Source organism: Crotalus tigris, unplaced genomic scaffold, assembly GCF_016545835.1.
Source record: "Crotalus tigris isolate CLP2741 ecotype Arizona unplaced genomic scaffold, ASM1654583v1 scf7180000017685.4511686, whole genome shotgun sequence".
NCBI lineage: Eukaryota > Metazoa > Chordata > Lepidosauria > Squamata > Viperidae > Crotalus > Crotalus tigris.
In genome coordinates this window covers 1,951,654-1,977,728 of record NW_024096565.1, presented here as the reverse complement: position 1 = coordinate 1,977,728, position 26,075 = coordinate 1,951,654, and the positions used below count along the sequence as shown (strand labels likewise).

Here is a 26,075-nt window from a genome sequence, read left to right as displayed (position 1 = left end):
ACTCATGGACTTCAACTCCCAGAATTCCTGAGTCAGCCTAGCTGGGCTAGCTAGCTCTCTCCTGCCCTTCCTGCTTCCTGCAGAGACGCAGCAAAGGGAGGAGCTCTGCCCAGTAAGCTTTTCAGCTCCTCGGAGAACATTGTGAGTGCACTCTGTTTTACACACACACACACACGCACACAAAAACACAAAGAGAGAGAGAGAGAGAGAGAGAGAGAGAAGCAGGAAAGTGTAATTGCCTTTCTCTGTCTCTGTCTCTCTCTGCAAAGGCAGAGGAAGCTGGAAGCCACAGGGGAAGGCTCAAAGAGCCGCATGCGGCTCCGGAGCCGCAGGTTGCCGACCTGTGAACTAGTGGCACTGATATAGCCAAAGTAATTTTTTTTTTAATTCCCTTGACCTACATCTCTGGAACCAGATTCTCCTTTGCAGCATTACAAAGTACTTTTAAAAGTCCAGTTTCAAAAAAATTTCTCTGGGCAATCTGGGGTGCAGGTAGGTCAGTTGAAGAAACATGCAACCAAAGCAACAGCTCTCATGGGAAACTATTCATGCAGTTAGATCTTGGATTTAGTGGCCAATGTAAATCAGTTATTGCTAACATTGAAAGAGTCGTAAAACCGTGAACCCTGCGATATATGAATGGGACGACTTACATTCACTATTTTATGGTGATAAGACAATATTCCTAAGAAGTAAACAGTGTTATATAAAACTTTGAAAAGTAAAATATTACCCTTGTATGTCTTGAACCATCACAGCTGGCATCAGGTAGTTAACTAGATTAGTTTTGAATATACTAAGCATATCATCTTAATATTCATATATGATATAGCAGCACTAGCTCTTAAGTGTGTTTTGTCCAGATGAATAAACTCTTTATTCAGCATGCAGTTTGTGGCAATTCTGTTAAGGAAGAGACAGGGTTGTATGTACAATAACAATGCTTTGCTGTTCTCAACAAGGCCTCTTGACATTCCATTCCATTCCTGTTCACTATTTCAGGATTATCTGTTAGAAGAGAAGAAAACACGGATGAGTTTCAATGCAATATTTAATTGGAATATTGGATAATGAATTCTATTGGAACACTTAATTCTTTCAAACGCTACTTTTCTCCCTGTTATAGTTTAAATTTAAAAGTTCCATCACAGGGAAAGCACATAGAAGTGCATTCATTTAGGATTTTTACAAGTTAAAATATATATTGCATGCAAATTTTTAACAACAGTAATGTTAATTAATTTTCAAACAGCATCAGAGACCAAATCATGGCTATTTAATCTCATGTTATATGCTAAATGTTGTTTGGAAATAAGTTACACATTCAAAAACAAAGCACCTGATTGGGATTTTATTTCAAAATTATAACTATTTTTTTCTTGGATGTTGATTGGACTGAAAAGGCTGGTTTTTTTTCTGACAAGTTACAAATTATTAACCTCAATATACGTAGCAGCAGACTGATATAACTTTTAATAATTTTTATAACATGATCTTTTAATGACTTTTTGGGATTGTTTTCAGATTGTTTTATTGCTTTTTTTAAAAAAAAAAATCTGTAGTCTGAAGCTTCATATTAAAATTCTTGTTAGAATGAAATTTATGTGTTCACATACACACTATAAAAACAGAATTTGGAATAACCCAGGACAGTCAATCTATCAGGCTTTAATCATACTTTATAAAATTGGATCAACACATTATCCTAGGAAATGATACAATTTAATACTAAAAATAAATATGTGATTTTTTTTCTGGGATGTGGCTTTAACTGTTTGCATGATCAATATGTGAATGCATGTTTGTGCATATATGGTGTATGTGTGCAATATAAAGACAAATAATTTACTAACACATGAAAGTACTGGTTGAATGTTTTGCTTCATTATTGGCCCGCAATAAACCTAGCTATTGTAATTTATAAACTATAATTTATGACTTACAATAGTGTGTGAATCTTTGCTAGGTAGACTATTTTACAATAAACAAATAAAGTTGTGTGAAAAAAATTAAGTACCCATCATCAAGTGTCCTTGCAGAATTTGTCTGGCTCAGAAATATTCTTATATAATGGAAAATATTGAAGCTGGAAAGTAGCTGGATAATACAGTAAGACAACACTCTGGAATAACCATTAAGTGCTTGCAGGAAAAACAGATAAAGGTTTGGAAATAATCTTCTCAGTCCTCTGTCTTGAATATTATTGAGAAATTGTAGGGTGATCTCAAACATATAATATATGCAAGGACACCTTGGAATATTTCTAAAGTAGAAAAGTTCTGTAAGAATGAATGGGGAAATATTCCAAAAGAACAGAAAGATTCTTGGCTTCTGGTGAAGATATCGTCAGTTGGCCATCTTCACCAGGCATTCCTTTAGTTCAGGGGTCCCCAACCCCCAGTCCATGGACAGGTATTGGTCCGCGGCATGCCAGCAACTGGTTCTCACAAACAAGCAAAGCCCCATCTGTGGGATGCAGGCATTCTCTGATCTGCGGAAAATCATTTCTCCATGGAACCAGTCCCTGGTGCCCAAAAGATTGGGGACCTCTGCTTTAGTTTTTGTGACTCTCCTAGGTTAAGGAGAATCCTAGAATCATTCCACATGATCCTCCATACAGCATCGATCTGCAAGCAGCTTCAGGAGGTGTGCTTTGGAGTGAGCTGGTGAGCAGCAACTGGGGGGGGGGGAATTAGGGTTAGGGTTATGTTGTTGAAAAAGCAGCTGTTTTGGAATTTATTTTTCAAATGGACAATAAGTTGTGCTTTTCATTTCTTAATCACTTTCAAGGACTATTAATCTTTAATAAGCTAACAGAGGCTCTCTTTAGCCACAGCTTGTTATTCCTTTTTGAAGATCTTTATTGTTAAAAAACAAAGAAGAAGGATGCTGAAGGCAAGCTAAAATAAGGAAGCATGGAGTGTTTTTTTTTAAACTTTGATGGAGAAATATAAGAGTAGAAAGTTGTGGTTTTAGTTTATTACTTTTAAGTAATTTGTAGCTTGGTCTGCTTAACTGTGCGGGGCTAAAACGCTCTGATTTTTCTGAATCCCGATTGGCCAGTAATTAAGTAACCTATAAAAAATTTACTCTTTGACCAAAGAGGGAGTTAAGAAGATGGAGGAGCAAATTATTAGAGATGTATTTGAAATTTTCTTAAATAGATTTATAGACCAGCTATGTTCCAAGGAAATTAAAAAAACCTACTTAAATTACTTCAGAGATGCAATTATGTGTAGGAAGCTACCAAACCATTGAGGCAATTTCACAAGTAGCTGACAATGCAAAAGACTCAATTACAATCTTGGAATATAATCCTGACACCAATCTTTATTATGATGGTTTAAATATAAACCTCCCAACACAATTGAAACAAGAGTTCCAAGAACATCTGCAACTTTCAAGAGGATAAGTTTAGGACTTTTTCTTCATGGATACTAACAAGGTTGAGAAATCCTTGAGAAAAAGTTGATCCTTGGCTGCAGAAGTTGATAGAATTAGCAGAGACAGCTAAACCAACTGCTTTGATTAAAGAAAAACACATAACTACTTTTGTTTCTACTTGGAAACCGCTTCTGGACTTTGTGCTGGAGGTGAGAAGGTTTGTTGTTATAGAAATGGCTAGTTTATACTACTATGTAAAAGTAAAAAGTTGAGGTTTGATGTTATTATCTTATGCTACTGCACCAAAAGGAGTTAGAAGTCAACACCTTTTCTTTCTTTTTCCCCTTTTTTCTACACTTTCCCCTTCCCTTTCCCCTCCCCTATTTTTCCCTACTTTTTTCTATTTTTGTATTTTATATTATAAACTAATAAAAAGAAGAGAAATCCTTGAGAAAAAGAGAATTTATAATTACTTGATAGGCATTCCAGAGAAGAAAAAGATTTTATTCTATGAAGATAAGCGGGAAGGAGTGACTTAAAATTAATGAGTTGATTGGAATTAGGATGGATTTTTATCAGTCTATGTAAGTTTTATATTATATAAAATGCTTAAGTAATTCCTAAAGCTTGTAAAATTTTATTGAAAGTGTACTTGAAAGTATTTATATCTATAACAGAAAGTTTAAAAAAAGATGTATTAGCTTAAAATAAAGTTTAGTGTCAAAATGGATGTATACAAGAAGAAAACGTTTATTCTATGAGAATAACTTGGATTTAAATTTAATGAGGTAATTGGACTTGGATTTTTATTGGTCTGATCTGTGTAATTGAAACAAAGCTTTAATGCAGCTTGTGTTTTGTTTCTGTTTATAAAATGAGTTTGAAAATGGTTCTTTTCTTTCATATGTAATTTTTGAGTATTTTTTAAAGCTTGTAAAATATTACTGAAAATGAATGTTAAAGTCTGTATATTAAGAGGAAATTAAAAAAGATGTATTAAAACATTGATTTTAGAAATGTTTTTAAAGAAAAGTTTAGTGTTTTAAAATGGATGAAAAGTGTTTTTTTATTTTTAAGGTTAAAGAATCTGAAAAAATATAGTAAATTTTGTTAATATAAATGATAATAATTTATAAAGTTTATAAAGACTATTAAGTGCAAACAGAAATATATAATTTCCACAACAAGGAAGAAAAAGCAAAGATGATTAAACTGATTGCTCTATTCAAAGAAGAGAATATATTTAATTATGTTTTTTATTATGAAATCGCTTCTGGATTTTGTGCTTGCAATAAAAAAATGAAACTTTGATTTTGATGATTAGATAGATTTGTTGTTATAGAAGTGGCTGGTATATATTAATGTGTAAAAGTAAAAAAATTGAAGCTGTAATGTTATTATCTTCTACTGAGCTAAAAAGAGTCAGAAGTCAACAACTTTTTTTCTTTTCCCTTGCATTTTCTTTTCCCCTCCATTTTTCCTTCTCCAAGTTTCCCATTATTTTTATTTTCCTTTGTATTTTATATTTTGATAAACTAAAAAAATGAAAAAAAAAAAGAATAGAAAGGTTCTTACTGGCTACAGAAACATTTGGAAACTGTTATTGCTGCCAAAGGAGATGCCATAGTGTACCAGCTAAAAGGGTGTCCAAATGTCTGTGTATACTATATTAAATCTTTTCCTATTCTAACTCTGTAAATAATTGCATATAAGTAATAAATTTGCATTCAAATTTGCAGAACTATGTCATTTTAAGAGCCATGGTGGTGCAATGATTACAATACAGTACTGCAGGCTAATTCTGCTGACTGCCAACTACCAGCAGTTTGAGTCACACCAACTCAAGGTTGACTCAGCTTTCCATCCTTCTGAGGCTGGTAAAATGAGGGCCCAGATTGTTGGGGGCAATGTGGGGATGCTGTAAACTGCTTAAAGTGGGCTATAAAGCACTATGAAGCATTATATAAGTCTAAGTGCTATTGCCATTGCTACCGTATATTCCGGCGTATAAGACGACTTTTGAGAGCGATGAAACAGCCTCCGAACTCGGGGGTCGTCTTATACGCCGAGTCATAACGTTTATTTATTTATTTATTATTTCCGGCGTATAAGATGACGTTCTAGGCATGCGACTCGGTGTTGATCATCTTATATGCTGGAAATTACGTCATTTCCGGCGTATAAGATGATCGACACCGAGTCGCATGCCTAGAAAGTCATCTTATACGCCGGAAATAACGTTATAAACTACGTTTATTTCCGGCATATAAGATGACTTTCTAGGCATGCGACTTGGTGTCGATCATCTTATATGCCGGAAATGACGTTATTTCCGGCGTATAAGATGATCGACACCGAGTCGCATGCCTAGAAAGTCATCTTATACGCCGGAAATGACGTCATTTCCGGCGTATAAGATGATCGACGCCGAGTCGCATGCCTAGAAAGTCATCTTATATGCGACTCGGCGTCGATCGTCTTGCGACCCGGCGTTGAACTCGGGGGTCGTCTTATATGCCGGGTCGCCTAATACGCCGGCATATACGGTAAATGCTATTTTTAACTTAATATGTAGAGGTTGTGTCAAATTTCATTCATCAAAACATACAATTTGACCATAGGAATCTAAACTTTTGCATACAACCGAACAGTAACATAAGAAATGTTCTTATTGCACTCAAATACATAATTAACACCTGTGTATTTGTGGTGGTTAAACGTATCCAAAATTACAAAAAATTTAAGAAACCAGACGATGATGCACAATGTACAGAGTGGATGGAAAGCAGGATTGTGCAAACTATTGCATATGCATATTTTGTCTGAGCATGGATCAAGAATACACATACATGGTCTAAGCAGAGATCTTGAGCAGGCATATTTGGGGCAGAGTATTCCTGTGTGGAGAGTAAAGGAAAGGTCACCTGAAATAATAGAATACAGGAAAAGAAGGAGGCAGAAAGTTTGAGCAGAGAGAACGTGGGCTGGCTAGGTATGACATCAGGCATGTGGATATGCCTAGCAGGGACAAAGGGCAGGATGGGTCTGTGCAGCAGCAACAGCACATAGCTAAAGGAAAGGAATTGGGAAAGGAATTGGGAAAGAGCGGACATTTATTTAAGGCTAGTTCCTTGGCAACAAGGGGTTATAATGTATGTGGTGGATTTGCTGTATAATAATAATAATAACAATAATAATAGTATTAGTAGTAGTAGAAGTAGTAGAAGTAGTAGTAGTAGTAGTAATAGTAGAAGAAGTAGTAGTAGTAAAGTTGGGAGGGACCTTGGAGGTCATCTAGTCCAACCCATGCTCAGGCAGGAAACCCTATACCATTTCGTACAAATGGCTGTCCAGTCTCTTCTTAAAAACTTCCAGTGTTGGAGCATTCACCACTTCTGGAGGCTGGTTGTTCCACTGGTTAATTGTTCTAACTGTCAGGAAGTTTCTCCTTCGTTCTAGGTTGCTTCTCTCCTTGATTAATTTCCATCTGTTGCTTCTTGTCCTGCCTTCAGATGCTTTGGAGAATAGCTTGACTCCCTCTTCTTTGTGGCAGCCCCTGAGATATTGGAACACTGCTATCATGTCCCCCCTCGTCCTTCTCTTCATTAAACTAGACATACTCAATTCCAGCAGCCGTTCCTTATATGCTTTAGCCTCCAATCCCCTAATCAGTCACTGAGAATCACTTTTGTAATATGGGTAGCTATACAAATCCTATAAAGTAAAATAAGTATAAGCAAGCAAAGAAAGGTGGAGAAAGGAGCCAGATGCACCAGCTTTTACCTTCTTGCTTTTCCAAGATCTTTCCAGAATTTGGTTTTGCCCAGAATGGTCTGGCCAAACCTGGAAATCATGGAACAAAAGACATTTTTCATTTTGTAGAGATGCACTTCTCTAGCAAGAGGTTGGTTGTTGTTTTTTTTAATCTCAGCATGCCTCACTACCCTTCATGCTGGCTAAGGCTCTGCGGTCCAGAAGTATCTGGTGGAAAATTGCTTGTCCTGGTATAAACTAGTTATAAGATCATGTGACAATATAGAAGTCCCTGCAAGTCAAAACCTTGTAGACATAAACCTTATATGAGAATAATTTACAGCCCTTCCCTATAAATTTGATTTGAGAAGAGCCCATTCTGAAATTTAAATGTCTTTTAATTTGGGGGCAATTTGCTGATTGACTTCCTATAAATACAGGAACTTATATCTTTCGAACATGTGATGAAAGTAGAAATACAAATTGAATCATAAAGGCTGGAAGGGACCTTGGAAGTCTTCTAGTTCAATCCCCTGCCCCAGGCAAGAGACCTTACACCATACCTGACAAATGGCTGTCCAATCTTTTCTTAAAAACCTCCAGCGATGGATTACCCATAACTTTGGGTAGCAATCTGTTCAATTGGTTAACTGTTCTCACCATTAAGAAATTTCTCCTTAGTTGCAAGTTGGGTCTTCCTCTGATGAGCTTCTACGCATTGTTTCTTGTCCTGCCTTCAGGTACTTTGGAGAATAAATCAATTCCCTCTTATCACCCCTAAATCTTCTCTTTGTTAGGCTACTTCCCTTTGCCATTCCTTATACAGTTTAGCCTCCAGGCCCCTAATCATCTTTGTTGCTCTTCTCTGCACTCTTTCTAGGCCTCAGTATCTTTTTTGTATCATAGTGGTCAGAAATGGACACAGTATTCCAAGTGTCACCTTACTAGTGCGGTATGAAGCAGTATTATGACTTCTCATGAACTTAATATTATTCCTCTGTTGATGCAGCCCAGGACTGCTTTGGCTTTTTTGGCAGCGGCAACACATTGCTGGCTCCTACTTAAGTGATGGTCCATTAGGACATCCCTCCCACAATTACTACTGGAGCAAGGTATCACTTATTCTGTAGCTGTGCATTTGGCTTTTCCTGCCTAAGTGCAGGACCTTATTTTTCTCACCACTGAACTGCATCTTTTGTTGATTAGGGCCCAATGCTCAAGAACCTTCTGAATATTGAGTCTATCTTCCGAAGTGTTAATAATTCCTCCCAGCTTGGTGTCATTTGCAAATTTGATGAGTTCCCCTTCTATTCACTCATCTAGATCATTTATGAAGATGTTGAAGAGGAATGGGCCCAAGACAGAACCTTGAGTTATCCTATTGTATGCTTCCCTCCATACTGATGTATAATAATGCCATTGAGGACTACATGTTGAATGCGTATTGGTCAGTCAATTGAAAATCCATGTGGTGGTGTTGGTATTGTCTATCCCATGTTCTTCTACTTTATCATAAGTAGGCTGTGGTCTACTTTACCTAATGTCGGAATTCTAAGTATACTATGTCCACAGCATTTCCTTGATTCATTAACTTAGTCACTTTATGAAAAAAGACAAAGGTTTGTTTGGCATGACTTTTAGAAACCAATGCTAGCTTCTAGAGATCACCTTGTTCTTTTCTAGGTGCTTATAAATCCGCTGCTTAATTATTTTTCCCAGGATTTTCTCAGGTATGTTAAGCTGACTGGGTTGTAATTTCCTGAACCCAAAGTTTCTTAATATGTTTTGTTAATTTGACATGAGATAGCGTTCAAAATTTTTAGACGTTCATATAAATTTTAATTATTTTAATTATTTCTATTACATGAAAATTCATCTGAACAATACAGTTGGATTTGATGCACTGAAAGGTCCATAATTATTTTTTACTATTTGCCTATAATTGGGGCTAGCTACAATTCTTAGTTAATGATAATTTGTTCACTGGGTATTTGAAGTTATGACAGTGCTGAATGAGGAGACTGACAGTCCTCAAAGTTGTGGCCACCGCAGTCATGTAATTGTGATTCAGGTGATTGGCAACTGGCACATAATATTAACAGATGCAAGTGTCCTGTAGTAGTAGCCTTGTAGTATCTTGTGTGAACTTCTCAAAGGGGAAATTGCAATAGGTCTGTGGAGGTCACGTAATGTTGTGTATCAGGAGCTATCAATAGAACCACAGAATCAGATCTGGTAGTAATTTGAGATCATCATTCTAGTCCAACCTGCGTGCTGAGTTCAAGATCCATTATGACATCTTTGACAGATGACCGTCAGTCTCAGTTTAAAGACCTCTAGTGGAGGAGAACCACAATATCATGTTCTACTGGTAACTTCCCCTATGTTTAGCCTCCTTCCTTTTAATCTGAATTCACTTGCTATCCCTCTGAAGCAATAAAAAAGAAACTCATTCTTTCTTTTTGACAGTCTTTCAGATATTTGAAGATTGCTATCATATCTTCTTTCAGTTGCCTCTGTGGATTAAACTTGCTCAGATCCTTCACCATTACGCACAGAGCTTGGTTTTCAGAATTCATCATCTTGGTAACCTTCATCTGGACTTGCTTCAAATTTGGTTTTGAACAGTGATGCCTAGAATCAGGCACAAGTTTAACAAGATTCCACAAGGAATTTGATCCAGGTGTAGCTCAATGGAATGATTATTTTCTGTGTTCTGGTCTCTACGCTTCTATTAAAGCAAATCTTTTCTGAAGATGTATTTGTTCTTTCCTGTTATGAAGGATCACATTTGATGAGCTGTCAGATTTTAAACTGGCAGGAAGTGGGCCATTTGAGCAGATGAGGCAACAAGCAAAAGCAGGTAAGGGAGACTTGCATGATGGGGGCCCAATCTTAGCAGGGTGCCCTGATCCAGGGTGCACCAGCAACTTCAGCAAACAGAACAACAATGATCTGCTCAGCTACTCAGGAAGCAAGTATAACACATCTCCTTCAGCTGTATCTGCATTTGGGACCATTTTGGAGCAGATGACAGGATCTTGATCTCCATCAGAAAGAATTCTCCACTAGCCTGTGTCCCTGTTTTGTTCTCTCTTTCTGTGACTCTGACTTTATGACTTGTGGAACTCTCTAGGGTTTGAATCCTAGACTGACACAGATCATGTTTGTTTTATTGCTGCCATCTTGCCTCTTTTCCGGAAACCACACACCGCTGACAATTGAGAACCGCAATTCTGTTATGGTTCTCCTACAGAAGGGAATCCACAGGGGCATTAAATTATTGAAGGCATTTGTTAGAATTCTGAGTGAAAGGACGCAAGAGATCACCATGAACACAATTTGGGCTGTGCAGTGCAGCTTTATGTTAGGCAGGCATATGCAGACCAAAGCTTTGCTATTTAGCAGGTCTGAGAAATGTATGAATATGAGAAAGTTGTTGATTTACATCTGTTGATTTACAGAAATTGTTTGCTAAAGCAAATAAGCTTGAATTATGGAATGAATTGCATGAATTTGGAACTGAAGTTGCTGAAGATAAAAACAGTATCTGGTGGAAGTAAAGCGTGCATGATAACAAATTGTAAATTTCCAAATGTAGCATACTGAAATATTTAGGCTAAAAAAATATGTTAAGTCACAGCATTTGTCCCACCAAGTTAAGATTTAATGCTAGGCTTATTGGGAGCAAATAGGAAAGCATTTGATGTCATTTAAGATAGTTTATATATGCTTATTGATCTCTTTTCCTATAGCATACAGGTGAATATTAAAAACAAATGTTCTAATGCAAATAATTCTAGAAATTTCTAATATCCCTCAAGAAATCCTAAATAAATTACACAATTTCATATTTGTTTTTTCATTTACGAAGATACAAAGGAGGAATTTTGGCATTACATAGACAACCAAGAATTTTGTGACATTAAATAAATATACTACAGTATGTGCTTTTAGTCCAGCATTTGAAGAATTCTAGTGCTGGAGGTTAGAATCCAGAGGAAGGTAGTAATTAGAGCATAGATTAACTGGAAACCTTAGGTCAATCCCTATCTCCCAGTCAATCTATTTCACAGGCTTATTATTTTAAAGAAAAATTAGATCTTGAATTCCAGGAACAAAAGTGAGATACAAATTTCATGAACAAATAAACAAACAAGAATTCATTAAATATGCTTGTATAACAGTGCTTCTCAACGTTTGTGTGACGGCGACCCCCGTCACACAAACGTTCTGCGCACGCGCGCCGCCCCCGTGCGCGGTGCGCGTGCATAGCGCCGCGAAAAATGGCGGATCGCCACCTTTGGCGACCCCCGAAAAATGGTCGATCGACCCCAAATGGGGTCGCGACCCATAGGTTGAGAACCGCTGTTGTATAAGAATAAAAAGAGAAACAAGAGATATTCTCATTAGAACTTATTACAGACTACCTTGAAAGGCAGATATATGGATGTGGCTTTTCTGTTTGAGACGATCAAACTCAGCATTTTGGATATCGCTGTTATAAACAAGGAATCATAACAACAATACCCTAAATCAAAGATAGAAAAAGTGATACTGTAGTCCTTGAGTCAATAGAAATTCTGCATATTTGCTTTTGTTTGATGAGGAACACTCTATAGCAGTAGTTCTCAACCTGTGGGTCGGGACCCCATTTGGGGTCGAATGACCATTTCACGGGGGTCGCCAAACCACGCTGTCCGCCATTTTTTTCCCTTTTCCCTAGCTGTCCTACTCCCTCTTATTGGTGGCCACACCCACTTTGGGGTCACCACAACATGGGGAACTGTATTATGGGGTCACGGCATTAGAAAGGTTGAGAACCACTGCTCTATAGGTACAGTATGTACATCAACTAGCTACAAATCCATATTCTTCCGGACTGTCTATAAAAATATAATTGGAGAACTTATTAAAAATATTATTAAGATTATGTATACTACATTCATATTTTGTAGTACTCAACCTAAATTCTGTAATTCTGTGCCAGTACTTTTTACTTGATTTTCACTTTTCCAAAATAAAAAATGACAAAAAAGCATTACTAAGATCTCAAATATTTAACTGATTTTTAATATTATATAAATTAATAGGATTAAAACTAAATAATCTTTGTAAATAATTATTTACAAAGACATCATTTATCTAAACTTTCACAAGCTCACTGACAACTTGTGAACAAATCAGTAACTTTGAAATATCGGAAGCTATTAAAAAAATGAAAATAGGTAAAGCCCCAGGCCCAGATAGTCTCACAAATCATTATTATCAATCTTTTGAGGGCCAACTCCTACAGCCATTTAAAATATATAATGAATGGTATATGACAGGGAGCAAAGATTCCTTAAACCAAAGCCAATAGCAGAAAGACAGCATTGTGCTATTACCAAAGGAGGGTCAAGATGTCTTGAGGTTAAAAAAAAAATAGACTAACTTCATTACTAAATAATGACTATAAATTTTTTCCTGCAATACTGGCAGAAAGATTGACAAAGATTGACAAAGGTTTTACAGTCTTATAGTCACAAAGGTCAATCCGATTTTTTCCCAGAAAGACAACTACAAGACAATGTTGAAACTATTCTGAATGTTATTGAATACTTAACAGAATAACAGAGTTGGAAGGCACCTTGGAGGTCTTCCAGTCCAAACCCCTGCTCAAGCAGGAGACCTATACCATTCCAGACAAGTGGCTGTCCAGTCTTTTCTTAAAAAATCCCAGTGATGGGGCACCCACAACCTCTGAAGGCAAGCCATTCCATTGGTTAATTGTTCTCACTGTTAGGAAATTTCTCCTTAGTTCTAGGTTGCTTCTCCCCTTGATTAGTTTCCATCCATTGTTTCTTGTCTTGCCTTCTGGTGCTTTGGAAAATAGTACATAATATAACAATACCAGAATGAGAAGCAAGCAGTTCTAATATTTTTGGATATTGAGAAAGCCTTTGATAATTAAAATTGGGTCTTCATGTTTAGATGAAAGATATGAATTCCAAGAAGAAATTTATTCAAAGGGTTAAAGACATTTATACTTTACGCAAGCAAAGATTGTTATTATTGGAGATTTAACTAAATTCAAAAGAGTACAAGACAAGGCTGTCCCTTATCTCCTTTGTTATTTATACTCGTGCTGGAAGTACTGAATAGGAGACAGGATGAGATAATAATAGGCATGAATATTTAAAAAAAATAAATTCATATATTGAAAGCATTTTTATGACTTAGTCATATTTTTGCAAGACCAAAAACTTGTATAGAAACTTGATGAAGAAACTAAATGACTTTGGAACTTTAGTGGCCTTCAAAATAAATAAACAGGAAACAACAATGCTTGTCAAGAATATGGCTTTTCACAATTATAAAATATTGACAAAACAGTGAGGCTTCATGGTGGAGAAAAAGGTGAAATACACTGGGTTTACATTGACAAATATAAATTCTAAATTGTATCTGTGTACAATGATATAAAAAAAAGACTTATTAAGATGGGATAGTCTGCAATTCTTCTTCTTGGGTAGAATCTCTGAATCCTTATTGGGTAGAATCAAGATGAATGTTCTACTAAAGATGTTATTATTTCAGACTTTACTGATACTTATAAACCATGGCAAATTTTCAAGTTCCTGGCAAGGAAAAAACTAAGAATTAGATATAAACTACTGTAAGATTCTAAAGAAAGACGATGTTTGGATTTATCACATTTGAAATTGTATTTTGATGCCTGTAGTTTGGCCTGGATGAAAGAGTGGGTAACTCTCTAAAATAAGAGACTACTTGAGTTAGAGAGCCGTGAATTAAGATTTGGATTGCATGCCTACTTATGATATCAACAATCAACAATTCAACAATTACTATGTTAGACATGCCATCTTAAAGGTTTGGAACAAATATAAAATAAGGTTCTGTGCAAAAGTAACTCTTTGAGTATCACTCAGAAAGACCAGAATGGTGGAATAAGGTCAAATAATTTTTTTAAATCGAGGTGAACCCACCCTCAAATCCAAAGAAAAGCTGGAATCAGAAAGATGTGTCTGTCACTGGTTTACTTATTTACAATTGAAAGAAAGGTTTACAGTAGATTTTAAAAAGTCATGAAATGAATATTGTACCATGTGGTAATGATGAACATATTGCCAAGGTTTATAACCTGTTACTTGAAAGAATTTGGAGAATCTAGAGGATGAATGTGTGAAGCATTGCATGATCCAATGGACAAAGAACTTTGGATATAGTATAATGCTTTAACAATGGGAAAATATATGGATGAAGGGCTTAAAATTTAAATTAAATTATAATTTAAAAGACATTTTTTATAAAATGATATATGGTTAGTATTTAACACCAGATAAAGTGTCAAAAATGTATAAAGGTATTTCAAATGTATGTTGGAAATATAAAGTAAAGAAAGAACTTTTTAGCATTTTTGCTGGACATGTGACATTGCAAAATATTACTGGGGTAAGATTCATATTTTAATACAGAAGATTCTTAAAGTAAATATAAAGATAAAACCTGAGACTTTTATTTTAGGCTTAATGGACAAAGAAACTTGAAAAAAATGGAACTTTGTTATATACGTTGACAGCAGCAAGAATGCTTTATATACAAACACAGAAAAATATCTTAATTCCCACAATGAATGATTGGCTGAAAAAACTGATGGAACTTGCAGAGATGGCTAAAGTGACTGCCTTAATCAAAGAAAAGAACACATCTAATTTTGTTTCTACTTGGAAACCACTTCTGGATTTTGTGGCTGAGACAAAAAAAAATGAAACTTTGACTTTGATTAGATAGGTTTGTCATTATAGAAATGGCTAGTATAAATTAACTAGCATGTAAAACTAAAAAATTGAGGTTGCAATGTTATTATCCTAATCTATTGTGCTTAAAAAGATCAGAAGTCTTTCCACTCCTTTATCCTACCCTTTTTCCTCCCCCGTTTCCCCACAATTTTAATTTTCTTTTGTATTTTATATCCTGATAAACTTAATAAAAATGTAAGTGGCGAAACAGGTGTCTACTGTTCACTGACTGAAAATGTCCTGCATGGAGATTTTTTGAAAACAAATATTATTCTATGACACACATGAAATAAACAATTACTTTTTGAATATAGCATGAATTCAGTTATGTGTATAATATTACTTGTATTTCTTTAGTGCTTGTTTCATTTACATATCTTCATAACGAATTATACAGTATCTGAATTTTACATTCTTTTATTTTTCTTGGATACTGTAGTCCTCTACTTTAGTAAAGTTTAATAACCTAATGATTTGATATATTACTTTATGATTCACTGATTTGTAAGAAAGTAAAACTGGAAATTACCGGTAGTTGAACCTAGTGACATTTGACATTTAACAGGATTCATAAGGAAACAGTTCTAAAAACATAGTTATCTATATATCTGTCTAGATTCTGTTAGCTATTTGTAAAAGAGTTAGGTGGTCTCAGTTCCCTGCTAGCTTTTATTTGGCAGGAAGGACATTCCTTAAACTCATGTCAGAGCAACCTGAAGACAGAAATCTGACAAACTCTAATGCAGTGGTTCTCAACCTTTTTAATGCCGCGACCCCCAACCGGTAGTAAGTCGAGGACTACTCAACCGGTCGTAAGTCGAGGACTACTCAACTGGTGCAGCACCGTTTGCAGAATGGGATTTTTGGCGGGCTCAGCAGGGCAGAGACAGCCTGGACAATTCCTATTGGTTTTGAAAGCCAATAGAATTAGACTCTATTCAAGAGAGTCTATTCTATTGGCTTTCAAAAGCCAATAGAATAAAAGGGAGTAGCACAGCTAAGGAAAAGGGGGAAAAAAATGGCGGACTGCGTTGTTTGGTGACCCCTTTGAAATGGTCGTTCGACCCCAAATGGGGTCCCGACCCACAGGTTGAGAACCGCTGCTCTAATGTCTATGAACCTAGAACCTGTCAGAACCTATCTTTCCCCTCCCACCAACTAATCTCAACCGTCAATAACTGTCCTTCCATCTCCCACAGCATCCAATACAATTGATGATGCTTCCAGGATAGGAAGCGAAACGTCTTGTTTTTCCTCAAAAAAATCAGACCAGTTGCCTTTTCAAAATTAAAAACCACTTTTGATACTGTTAAGCTTTAATTTGAAACAACAGGCTGTAATGCATTTGTGTTTGGATATTTAAAGACTTCTCCCACACATTCAAATGAGAGAAAAAAAAACAAATTTAGAGTAGCTGTACATATTGTCAGTTTAGCACTTTTCATTGGCTTTGGTGTTGTAAAAATAGATTAATTTCATAAAATGTTCCAGTGATGATTAATAAAACTATATAGAGCAGTATGTTGCCAAAATGGCAGCAAAGGTTAAAAAGTGTGATAAAATAGGATGACACAATCAATACATTCCTTAATTTCAGTATTTTAAAAGACTGAAAATGTAAACTGTTTTCTTTTGTTAATCCATTCCAAAGAACATTTAATCCAAGGAGAACCCAGGAAAAAAGTTCCTTATGTAATTATTCTATACATGAAGAACGGGAACAGATATTTTCTAAAACCCTTTTTAATGAAGTTCCTGTAATAATGGTACTTCAGTGTTCGCCTGGACTTCTACTGCTACTAATAATATATTCTAATAATCTTTTCAATAGCTTCATTAATTTAGAAGTATTTCCTATACATTTCAAGGATTTGAAGGAAGGAACAGCAAGAACATACAGCCAGAGGGAATGGAAATACGACTGCAGATCCAATCAGGAATTGCTTCACTTCCATTTTACAAACATGAAAAGATATAATCTCCCTAAACCTCATTAGGTTTATAGATAGGAATTATGTGTATTAATGTAGGTATAACTCCTATTTGAAGATTACTTTTACCATGAATAGAAGCAGTTAAATACGGAAAGAAAGCAGAAAGAAAAGAGCAATATTATGAATGGTTATTAGACACAATTCTTAGGACCAAATAGAATTGCCATGTTTGAAACGCCAAAAAAAGGGGAGGGGGGACTATTAGGCGAAAGAGAAACTCTAACTCTTTGCTGCCACCAAGCGGCCATCCAGAATTTTGCAGCCCACATTAAAAATCCCGTTGAATCTTGCAATTATAGTATGCAAGCTTCAATATGGTATGTAGAAATGTTCTTCAGCCTCAATCTTTTACTCTGTTTTTTTGCTTTAAAAGGTTAATTAATTAATTAAAATTATGGTCTGGAGAAAAGATAGTTAATAGTTAAAGATTAAACCCAGTTTTAACACATTTTGTTCTAAAATTTAAAAGTTAATTGGATGATAACTAAAATCAGCATTAAAATGGCTGCTGAGCGGCTGGGCTAGTGTTAGAGACAAAAAAATATATATACAGAGAGCCATATTACACCCTTATTTGCAATAAATGTTAACTCTAAATAAGTGCAACCTGTCCATAAATATTAGCTAAATAATTATTTCAAAGTAAAGTCTGATGGGTAAAAAACATGAAGAAAAAAATTCTCTGGGAGAATTTTTTTTAAAATAAATACCAGCACTCATTTAGAGTTTGGGATTTGTGAAATGAAAGAAAGCTTTAAAAGAGGCAAACCTGATTGGCTGAGGCTGCTGCAGCGAAGGGGACACTTGCTGTAGGAGCTGTTGGTGCAGAGACAGTGGCGGACGTAGCGCTGTGCATCATGGAAACTTTCAGGAGGGGAGCCAATGAAGCGGTGTGGGTAGCATTATGGCAATGGAAGTGGAATTTTGGCATGGTGAATATCAGAGCAGCAAGCCATCATATGTTAAACCAGCAGATGGCATGCAATCACAATGCAAAGCAAGAAAGCATGGTAGAGAAATAAAACAAAAGGGAAAATAGCTTATTATATGTACAATTTAAAGGAGTCATAGTTATCAGCAATTCCCAGAAAAAAATAGTTGTCTTAGGTACTTGTTAATGTTATCCAAGTATTGGGTAATGTTTCAATATTCTTCCTATAGTTTCAATGATATTTGAAAACAGCTGATGGGCGAATCTTTTTGGAACTGTGATTACTGATCTAGATCTGGTGTTACCATATCTCATGCTGTTCTAGAAGGTTCCTTCCAAAAAGAAGAAAGCAGGGGAGCATTATTTGAGAGTCAGTGGCAATTATAAAGAAACTTTCTCTGTATATTCTACATCAGGCATGTCAAACTCACGATGTCATGTGACGTCGCGCGATGTATCGGAGCTTTTTTGCCATTGCCGGCAATGGGGTAGCCGCGGCTCCTGTATGATGAAACTGGCCCGGGGGCCGGCAGTTTGACACCCCTGTCCTACATAGTCTTTTTCTCAAAGCATGTGCTGTAAATTGATTTTAGTTAGCAATGCCTAGTGACTTTCTCACGAAACATTCATCCTCCTTCCAAATTAGCCTGTTTCATCGGGATGGAGTGGAGAACAATTTTCCATGTTTTTTCCCAACTTTCCTTAAATAAAACTTTCCTATCCTTTTAATGCTTTTCGACACCTTCACCTGTAGTCAGCAATGACTAATAGAGTAAAATCGCAGGGACTACTTTACCTTTTTTAAGACAGCAGCTTCACAACCCAAGTTTATGTTGCTAAGAGTTACCTTTCTATAATCATAAGGTGGGTTCCAGTAACCACATCACTCACAAAGAGAAAGCTGCTTTGTCTTGATACCTGATTCTTGCGATCATTTCTGAAACAGTACCTTTTTGGCATTCTAAGGCACTATGGCCAGCTTAAACCACTGAAAACTACATTTCAGTCTATTTCTGTCTCCTTTTTATATCAATACACGAAGAAATTGTCTACTAAAATAATGGCTGTTTTATCTGTTATCCTTTTCTTAGCTTCTTTCTAAAGATTCTGATTCAATGTATTGATTCTGATTCTATGTTCTACTGAATGTAGCATAATTTATTGTTGTGTTAATATGAATAGTATTATGTACGTCTCTAACTGGTTCTTTCCCTGTGTAATTCCCTATCTCTTGCAGGTGCTGCTTTCCTGGACAATTCTGACCGACCAAGAACCATTATTGAGCATGTCAGTCTTGTTCTGCTTCTTTTATACTACCAACACTGTTTTACACTTGCTGGAGCTGGTTTACATTTTTGGGAACAATGTCCAGTATGAATTCTTGCTTCCAACAGATTCCTCCCTCCCTTTTATTTCTTAGCATTTTGTATCTGCTTCCATCACAGCCTTTGCTATTATTCAATCACATATTTCTTAGGTTTTTGCACTGAGTTCGTGAATAGGCCCATGATGTTTTCTTGGAAACAAAACAGAAGAGACTGATCATGCTTTCTGGAATATTTCTCAACTTCCCAATCTTGACTACAGCCCCCATATTCTCTGGTAGTCTGCCATTCAAAGACTTACTGGGTCTAACTCTGCTTACCTTCTGAACATGTGCAAAGTCAACTAAATGTACCCATCTGCTTTACCATATACAGTATAGTTTACTTATGAGGCACCTAATGAAGTGAATTATATATATGGGAAAGTAAAAACTCTCTTAGTGATTGTATAAAGGTATAGGCTCATGTATCATTCTTTGGCAACAAAACAGAAGTTATTCACCATTGCTTTTTTCGTTTTTGACTTCCTAGTACCGTGGTGGCAAATCTATGGCACACGTGCCACAGGTGGCACGCAGAGCCCTCTCTGTGGGCACTTGCGTCATCGCCCCAGTCCTAGGCCTTCAGCTGGGTTTTATAAAACCTTTTCACTAGGCCTCTGCCGCCATGTGCAAAAAAAAAAAAAAAAGGTTCAATCAATCAATCAATCAATTTCATCTTCTCACGGAAAAAAAAAGATCTCACAAAGTTGGAACTGATTGATTGAACTTTTTAGTCCCACCCAGTCTGCCGTTACCACTGCAGCCACGCTTACACAATAGGTTAGGCCCACCCAATTGGCCACACCCACCCAATGGGCCACGCCCATCCGGCACCCAACGGTACATAAGTGGGTTTTGGGTTGCAGTTTGGGCACTTGGTCTCTAAAAGATTTGCCATCGCTGTCTTAGTATATAGCGATGAAAAAATAGTGTTAAATAAAGGTAGCAGAAATTGTATTCCAACCTTTTCTTTCTTCCCAGGCTGTTTAGATAAACAAATGTTGAGAGTTCGCTATTTCATGAGCACCTTCAAATAGTTTATATTTAAAATTGAAATATGAGTTCAAATTTTTATTACATTCATGAATAGTATTCCAATATAATGGCAACCATTTGATAAAGGTTGGGGTAGTTTATTCTATACTATAATTTCATATCAGGGAAGTTCCATTATTATATTGAAGTAAAAATATAATGAACTTAATTTTGGAAATGGAAAAATGTACCTATTAAAACAACCTGAAGTTGAATTCATATTTTCTTTTGACTTTTTATTTTATATATGTGTGAGTCTTTGTATGTGATTATGTATATGCGTGTATATATACGTGTGTGTATATATACACACATTCACACTTGGGATCTACAAGCACACTTATTTTATAATACAGTTAGATCTAGCCTAATTACTATCTAAAATTGTTTATTTTATACAATCTCAATCAGGAAAGTGAAGATTATAATAATTAATTTTGATTCATTTTTCCACATATAAGTGGGGTATGAGAAAGTTGAGGGCATCTGAAAAACACAATCTAAAACCTTAATTTTAAGATATAAGTACTAAGGCAGGAAATTCAAACAGCACCCTAATAATGTGAATACTCAAAATTAATTTGAAAAAGTTTATTGGAAAAATGGTAAAATTTTCTAATATTTCAAAAATTAAAACTGTACTTCTATATATTATTGAATTAAATGAGAATAACTTCTAAAAAGACTTATAGGAGTGCAATGTTAAATAGAGTTATAATAGTTTTGAATGAAATATATTTAATGCTTACTTTTATTGCAAATATTAAGATAACATTTCTGGGAAATTCTGATAAAACTTTTTTACAACACAGCAAAAAAGAAAATGTAGGCATACCACTATGAAACTTCAAAATACTAATGAAGTTAAATTGCTTTTTTCAATAGTTTGTCACATAATGCTAGCATTATAAAATATAAGTTAAAAAAGCAAAAGCACACGACTTCATGATATAAGTGCATTTTGCAGTAGGACTGGTATTGCAAATGATGATGCATCTAAATAGCAGGGTTTTATTTTATTTTTTTTTAAAAAATAAATGTCAAATGTTTTAACAAGTCAAGCTAAAATTCAAAATAACCATTTATGTCTAATTTATATTTTAGTTCTCCAAACAAAGAAAGGTAAAGAATACTATTAAAAAGAGATCAATAAATAAGTTTGAAACCTACCAATACTGGTAGCAGGTGTCATGCACAAAACTGACCCTGTGTCATGCAATGGTAGATGAAAAAAGGTGAATAAAGGGAAGAAACAGGTTAGCTGTTTAGAGTTAACATTCGAAGATCCAAGCATCCCAAGGAAAAACCAAAGTGAGTTAAACACAAATTCAAAAAGGCCATTCATAGCTTCATTGCCATTTTAAAACATTCCATCTCTATATACAAGACTTTATAAATACAAATCAAATGAAATTCTTTACTACAGTCAATGATCAGATGTTATCAATTCATAATCTGTGTTATATATCATAATCTATACAGCAAACATTTCATTTAATATTTAACAATGGGACAATCTCCTTAAAAAAGAATTCAGTTTGACTAGAATATATAACAATAACTGTTTTACACTGTGATCTCTATTCCTGCTGCCTTGGTGTCGCCTGCAAATTTGTATGAGTTCCCCTTCTATTCCCTCATCTAAGTCGTTTAACAAAATATTAAAGAATACTGGGCCTAAGAGAGAACCCCTGCTTACTTTGCTCCATGCAGATGTAGTTCCATTTAGGACTACATATTGAGTGGGGTTTGTAAACCAGTTACAAATACATCTGATGTATTTTCTAACTTACGAAGAAGTAGGTTGTGGTCTACTTTGTCAAATGCCTTACTGAAATACTATGTCCACAGCATTTCACTGGCCCACTAATTTAGTCACTTTGTCAAAGAATGAAATAAGATTTGTTTGGCATGATCTCTTTTTGACAAACCCATGTTGGCTTCTGGTTATAACTTTGCTTGCTTCTAGGTGTTCAAAATCTGTTTTTTTTATTATCTTTTCCTGGATCTTCCTAGGTATTGATCTCAGGCTGATTGGTCTGTAGTTTTCCTGGATCCATTTGTTCCCTTTTTTGAAGATGAGAATCACATCAGCTCTTTTCCAATCCTCTGGTAGTTCCCCTGTGCTTCAAGATCTTTGAAAGATATGGTTTGATGGTTCCACGATCACATCTGCCAGCTCCTTTAGAACTCTGGGGTGTAATCCATCTGGTTCTGGTGATTTGGACTCATCTAGAGTGGACAGGTGTTCTCTTACCATTTTCTTGTCTATTTTAATTTGTACTCCTAGTCTGTCTTTTACGATTCTGTTCTTGGTAGAGATTGAGCTGTTTTTCCTTTTGCATGAAGACAGATGCAAAGAATGAATTAAGCAGCTCTGTTTTCTCCCTGCTGCCCATGCCTTCCTTGCCATCTTCTCCCATTAATGGACCGATTGTTTCCTTGCCTTTTTTCTTGTTTTTACATGTTGAAAGAAACTTTTTAAAAAATATTTTTGACATTTGTTGCAAGTCTTATTTCATTCTGAGCTTTACTTTCTTGACTTCATTTTTGCAGATTCAGGCTATATTCTGATATTCTGCTTTAGTTATGGATCCCACTTTCCATTTTTTATACTTTTTCTTTTTGTCCTAATATTAAGCACCATTCAAATTGATAGAACTCACATGTATGAAACAACTATGCAGCAAAATGTGTATGGGTATACAGTATTGTTAAAATGTTTTTGTAGAATATTCTGCTTGTTAATACCGGTTGATTTGGGGCATAATGTCAAACTTTAGATTACAGTTTAGTATTATCTACATAAGAAATAGTGAGTTTTATATTCACATGTTGTTCTCTTAATGGCATGATAGGAATTTCTTTTGAGGTCCTTTTTATGTTACAAATAAGATCAGATCAGAATTTGATGGATGGATACATGTGGGTTATTGCAACAAAGCAAACTATATACATATTTATCAGTGAATCATGGTTTTAATGTAGGCAACTGACACATAATCAGGGGCAGAGAACTGATTCTGCATTGGTGATTTTTTTAAAAAAAAATGAGATAATCTTTTTAATGCCTCCATTGGAGCATAAGGGAAAGCAAATCATGGGGTAGATTAACATTAGGCAAATACTTTTCAAAAACTTTAAGATCCTTCTAGCAAATATTAAAATGGCAGTCCGAAGCAGGAAAAAGAATGAAGACAAAGAATTAGACATGTAACTTAATGTTACAATGTTATCATATTCTATGCTATGGCCAGATTTCATTGCCTTTGTGAAACTGTCTAATATGATGTAGTACGTGGGGCCTCAGGTTAGCATCAAATGTGATAGCAGATGGACAGTGTAACAGATATGAAACAGAATTTTTCCTCTGGAAAGAAATAAAAGAGTAGCCTTCGGTATACATCAGAAACAGAAGGAGAGGACAAACCCATCTCACAGAAAAATTGTTTAGAGGAAAAACAGAATAGGAAGCAGGAGCATAATGTACAGATAGTCCTCGACTTCCATCAGTTCACTTAGTGTCTGTTCAAAGTTACAACGGCATTGAAAATAGTGACATACGACCGTTTTTCAAAATTACAATCTTTGCAGCATCCCCATGGTCATAGGATCAAAACTGAGATGCTTGGCAACTGATACATATTTATGACGGTTGCTGTATCCGAGATCATGTGATCACTATTTGTGATCTTCTGACAAGCAAAGTCAGTGGGGAAACCAGATTCACTTAACAACCGGGTTACTAATTTAACAACCACAGTGATTCACTTAACAATTGTGGTAAGAAATGTCATAAAATGGGGCAAAACTCACTTAACAAATGTCTCACTTGACAATAGAAAATTTGGGCTCAATTGTGGTTGTAAGTCAAGGACTACCTGGACTCTGCCTTGGGTTGCACAAAATAAAGGCAGGATTTAGTAGCAACTATAAAAACAATGCATTCCCAGTAAATCTTAATATATTTGCTTTGTCCTTCTGAGTCCTTAAAATATCTATATAGGCATATTAAGAAAAATATTTTCTACATAGAAAATATCTACATAGAACATATATCGTTCTTCAAAGATGCCAAAGAACTGAGACAAGAACATGCCCCTTTCCAAAAGACTGTTGAAACATATAAAAAAGAGCAAATGGTTCAGACTGAAAACTTTTTGATCCTCTTTACACACTTCTAAACATTCTATCATATCCTTCAGAAATACTAAAAGTGAAAAGGAAAAAAAGTACTGTCAATGTCCTCCTAAAAGAGGAGGCAAAAGGACACAATTATTTAGATGAAAGCACAAGGAATGGGATCACATGGAGCTTTTTTTTCCCCAAAAAACAAAGGAATCAAAATATTTCTTTACTTCAAAAAGAACGTACCTGTGGGAATAAATGATGCATGTTGCTGCAACTGTGCACTAGCAAGAGCCTGTTGGTAGTGCAAGAAACTGGGATTAAAAACAGCACTGGCACCATTGCTTTTCTCAAGTGCTTGTCTCTTTGGTAAATGATGAAGGACAGCAGGTGGAAAGGCCTGTGAATTAAATACACACATACACACACACAAATACAAACACACACACACACACACACACACACACACACGTATATATATATATATATATATATCTCCATATATATCTATACACATAGATTTATATCTTAAATGAAGACTGTGTAATTATTATAGCTTTTTTAACAGTTGAAAAAGCCTTGCCAGGCTCGAAAGGCAGCAGTGTAAAATAGATTGTATTATTACCGATAATTAATGCATGGCACAATTAAAATAAAATGATAGAATCTTAATAATTAAACTGAAAAGGGGAACCTAAAGAAAACATTAACTATTTTTTTAAATAAGGTTAAAATATGACTGAAGTGTTATTTGTATTTGTCTATATTTATAAAATGCACGTTATTTATTATAGAATAAACAGTGTCAATGATAAAAGCACATTTTTCCTTCACTTCAATTTTTAAAATGTCAATTGAAGATGAAATTTGGTAGAAAAGATCTTAGATTATTCTGTCATAATAACATGTGAAAATGAGATTACTTAAATATTGAAATTATGCCTTATAATTGAGAATACAATTTGGATAACATTAAATTAATTTGCATTTTGGAAAAGCTACATGCAAAGCAAAAGGTGAAAGTCAAAGTACCAGGTCTACGGCTGCTTCAAGAGGTCGCTTCATTGCTTTGGCAGTCGACTGAGTCTTTTTAAGGACAGGCAGCGAGCACATGATGGCAGTGGCCAATGGGATTCAAGCGAATTAACATACAGGTAAACAGCAAGCAGAGGTGCATCATGGGAACGGCATTGCATTGTGGATAGTTGAGAAGGAAAAAAATATTCTGAATGCAATATACGACGTACAAAACACTAGACATGCACAACAACAGAAATACTTTATCATCTAAAGAAATGAACATTACATCTTGGATTAGTACTGAAGCAAAAAAATGCATTTATCATAATTTAGTTAAAAAATATAAGAATATAACAGATGTTTGGAATTTAGGAAAGTTGAATAAAAATAGCAGCTTGCAGACAAATAAGCATCAGTAAGCTTTTATACTATGTAGAAAAGCAGTTATTGCAATGATTTTCCTAAACTAGTACTGATAAGTTAGTTATGCCATATTAGAAAGCATAAATTAAATTCCAAAAATTAACAATCAAAATTGAAATCACTGGAAAACAATATTTTTTTAATGAAATGAACCTAAAAACCTATATATATATATATATATATATATATATATATATATATATATATATATATATATATATATATATAGGTTTTTAGGT

General features: G+C 35.2%; 1 protein-coding gene across 16 annotated transcripts in view; it reads right to left on the bottom strand.

The window, feature by feature from the left end:
- Window positions 1-375: 375 nt before the first annotated feature.
- The window catches only part of MBNL2 (muscleblind like splicing regulator 2), a 73,742-nt gene continuing 48,042 nt past the window's right edge, over window positions 376-26,075 (bottom strand). For 4 of the 16 annotated variants that reach the window (XM_039337667.1, XM_039337668.1, XM_039337665.1 and 1 more), the window contains 4 exons: window positions 25,426-25,479; window positions 24,640-24,793; window positions 21,436-21,471; window positions 376-1,008 (listed from right to left, as the gene is read on the bottom strand). In XM_039337667.1, coding sequence (XP_039193601.1) covers window positions 881-1,008; window positions 21,436-21,471; window positions 24,640-24,793; window positions 25,426-25,479 — 372 coding nt within the window. In that variant the 3' untranslated portion in view covers window positions 376-880. Of the gene's footprint in view, window positions 1,009-17,702; window positions 17,798-21,435; window positions 21,472-24,639; window positions 24,794-25,425; window positions 25,480-26,075 lie in introns of all 16 variants that reach the window. The other 12 variants (XM_039337678.1, XM_039337670.1, XM_039337672.1 and 9 more) reach the window with 12 other exon arrangements.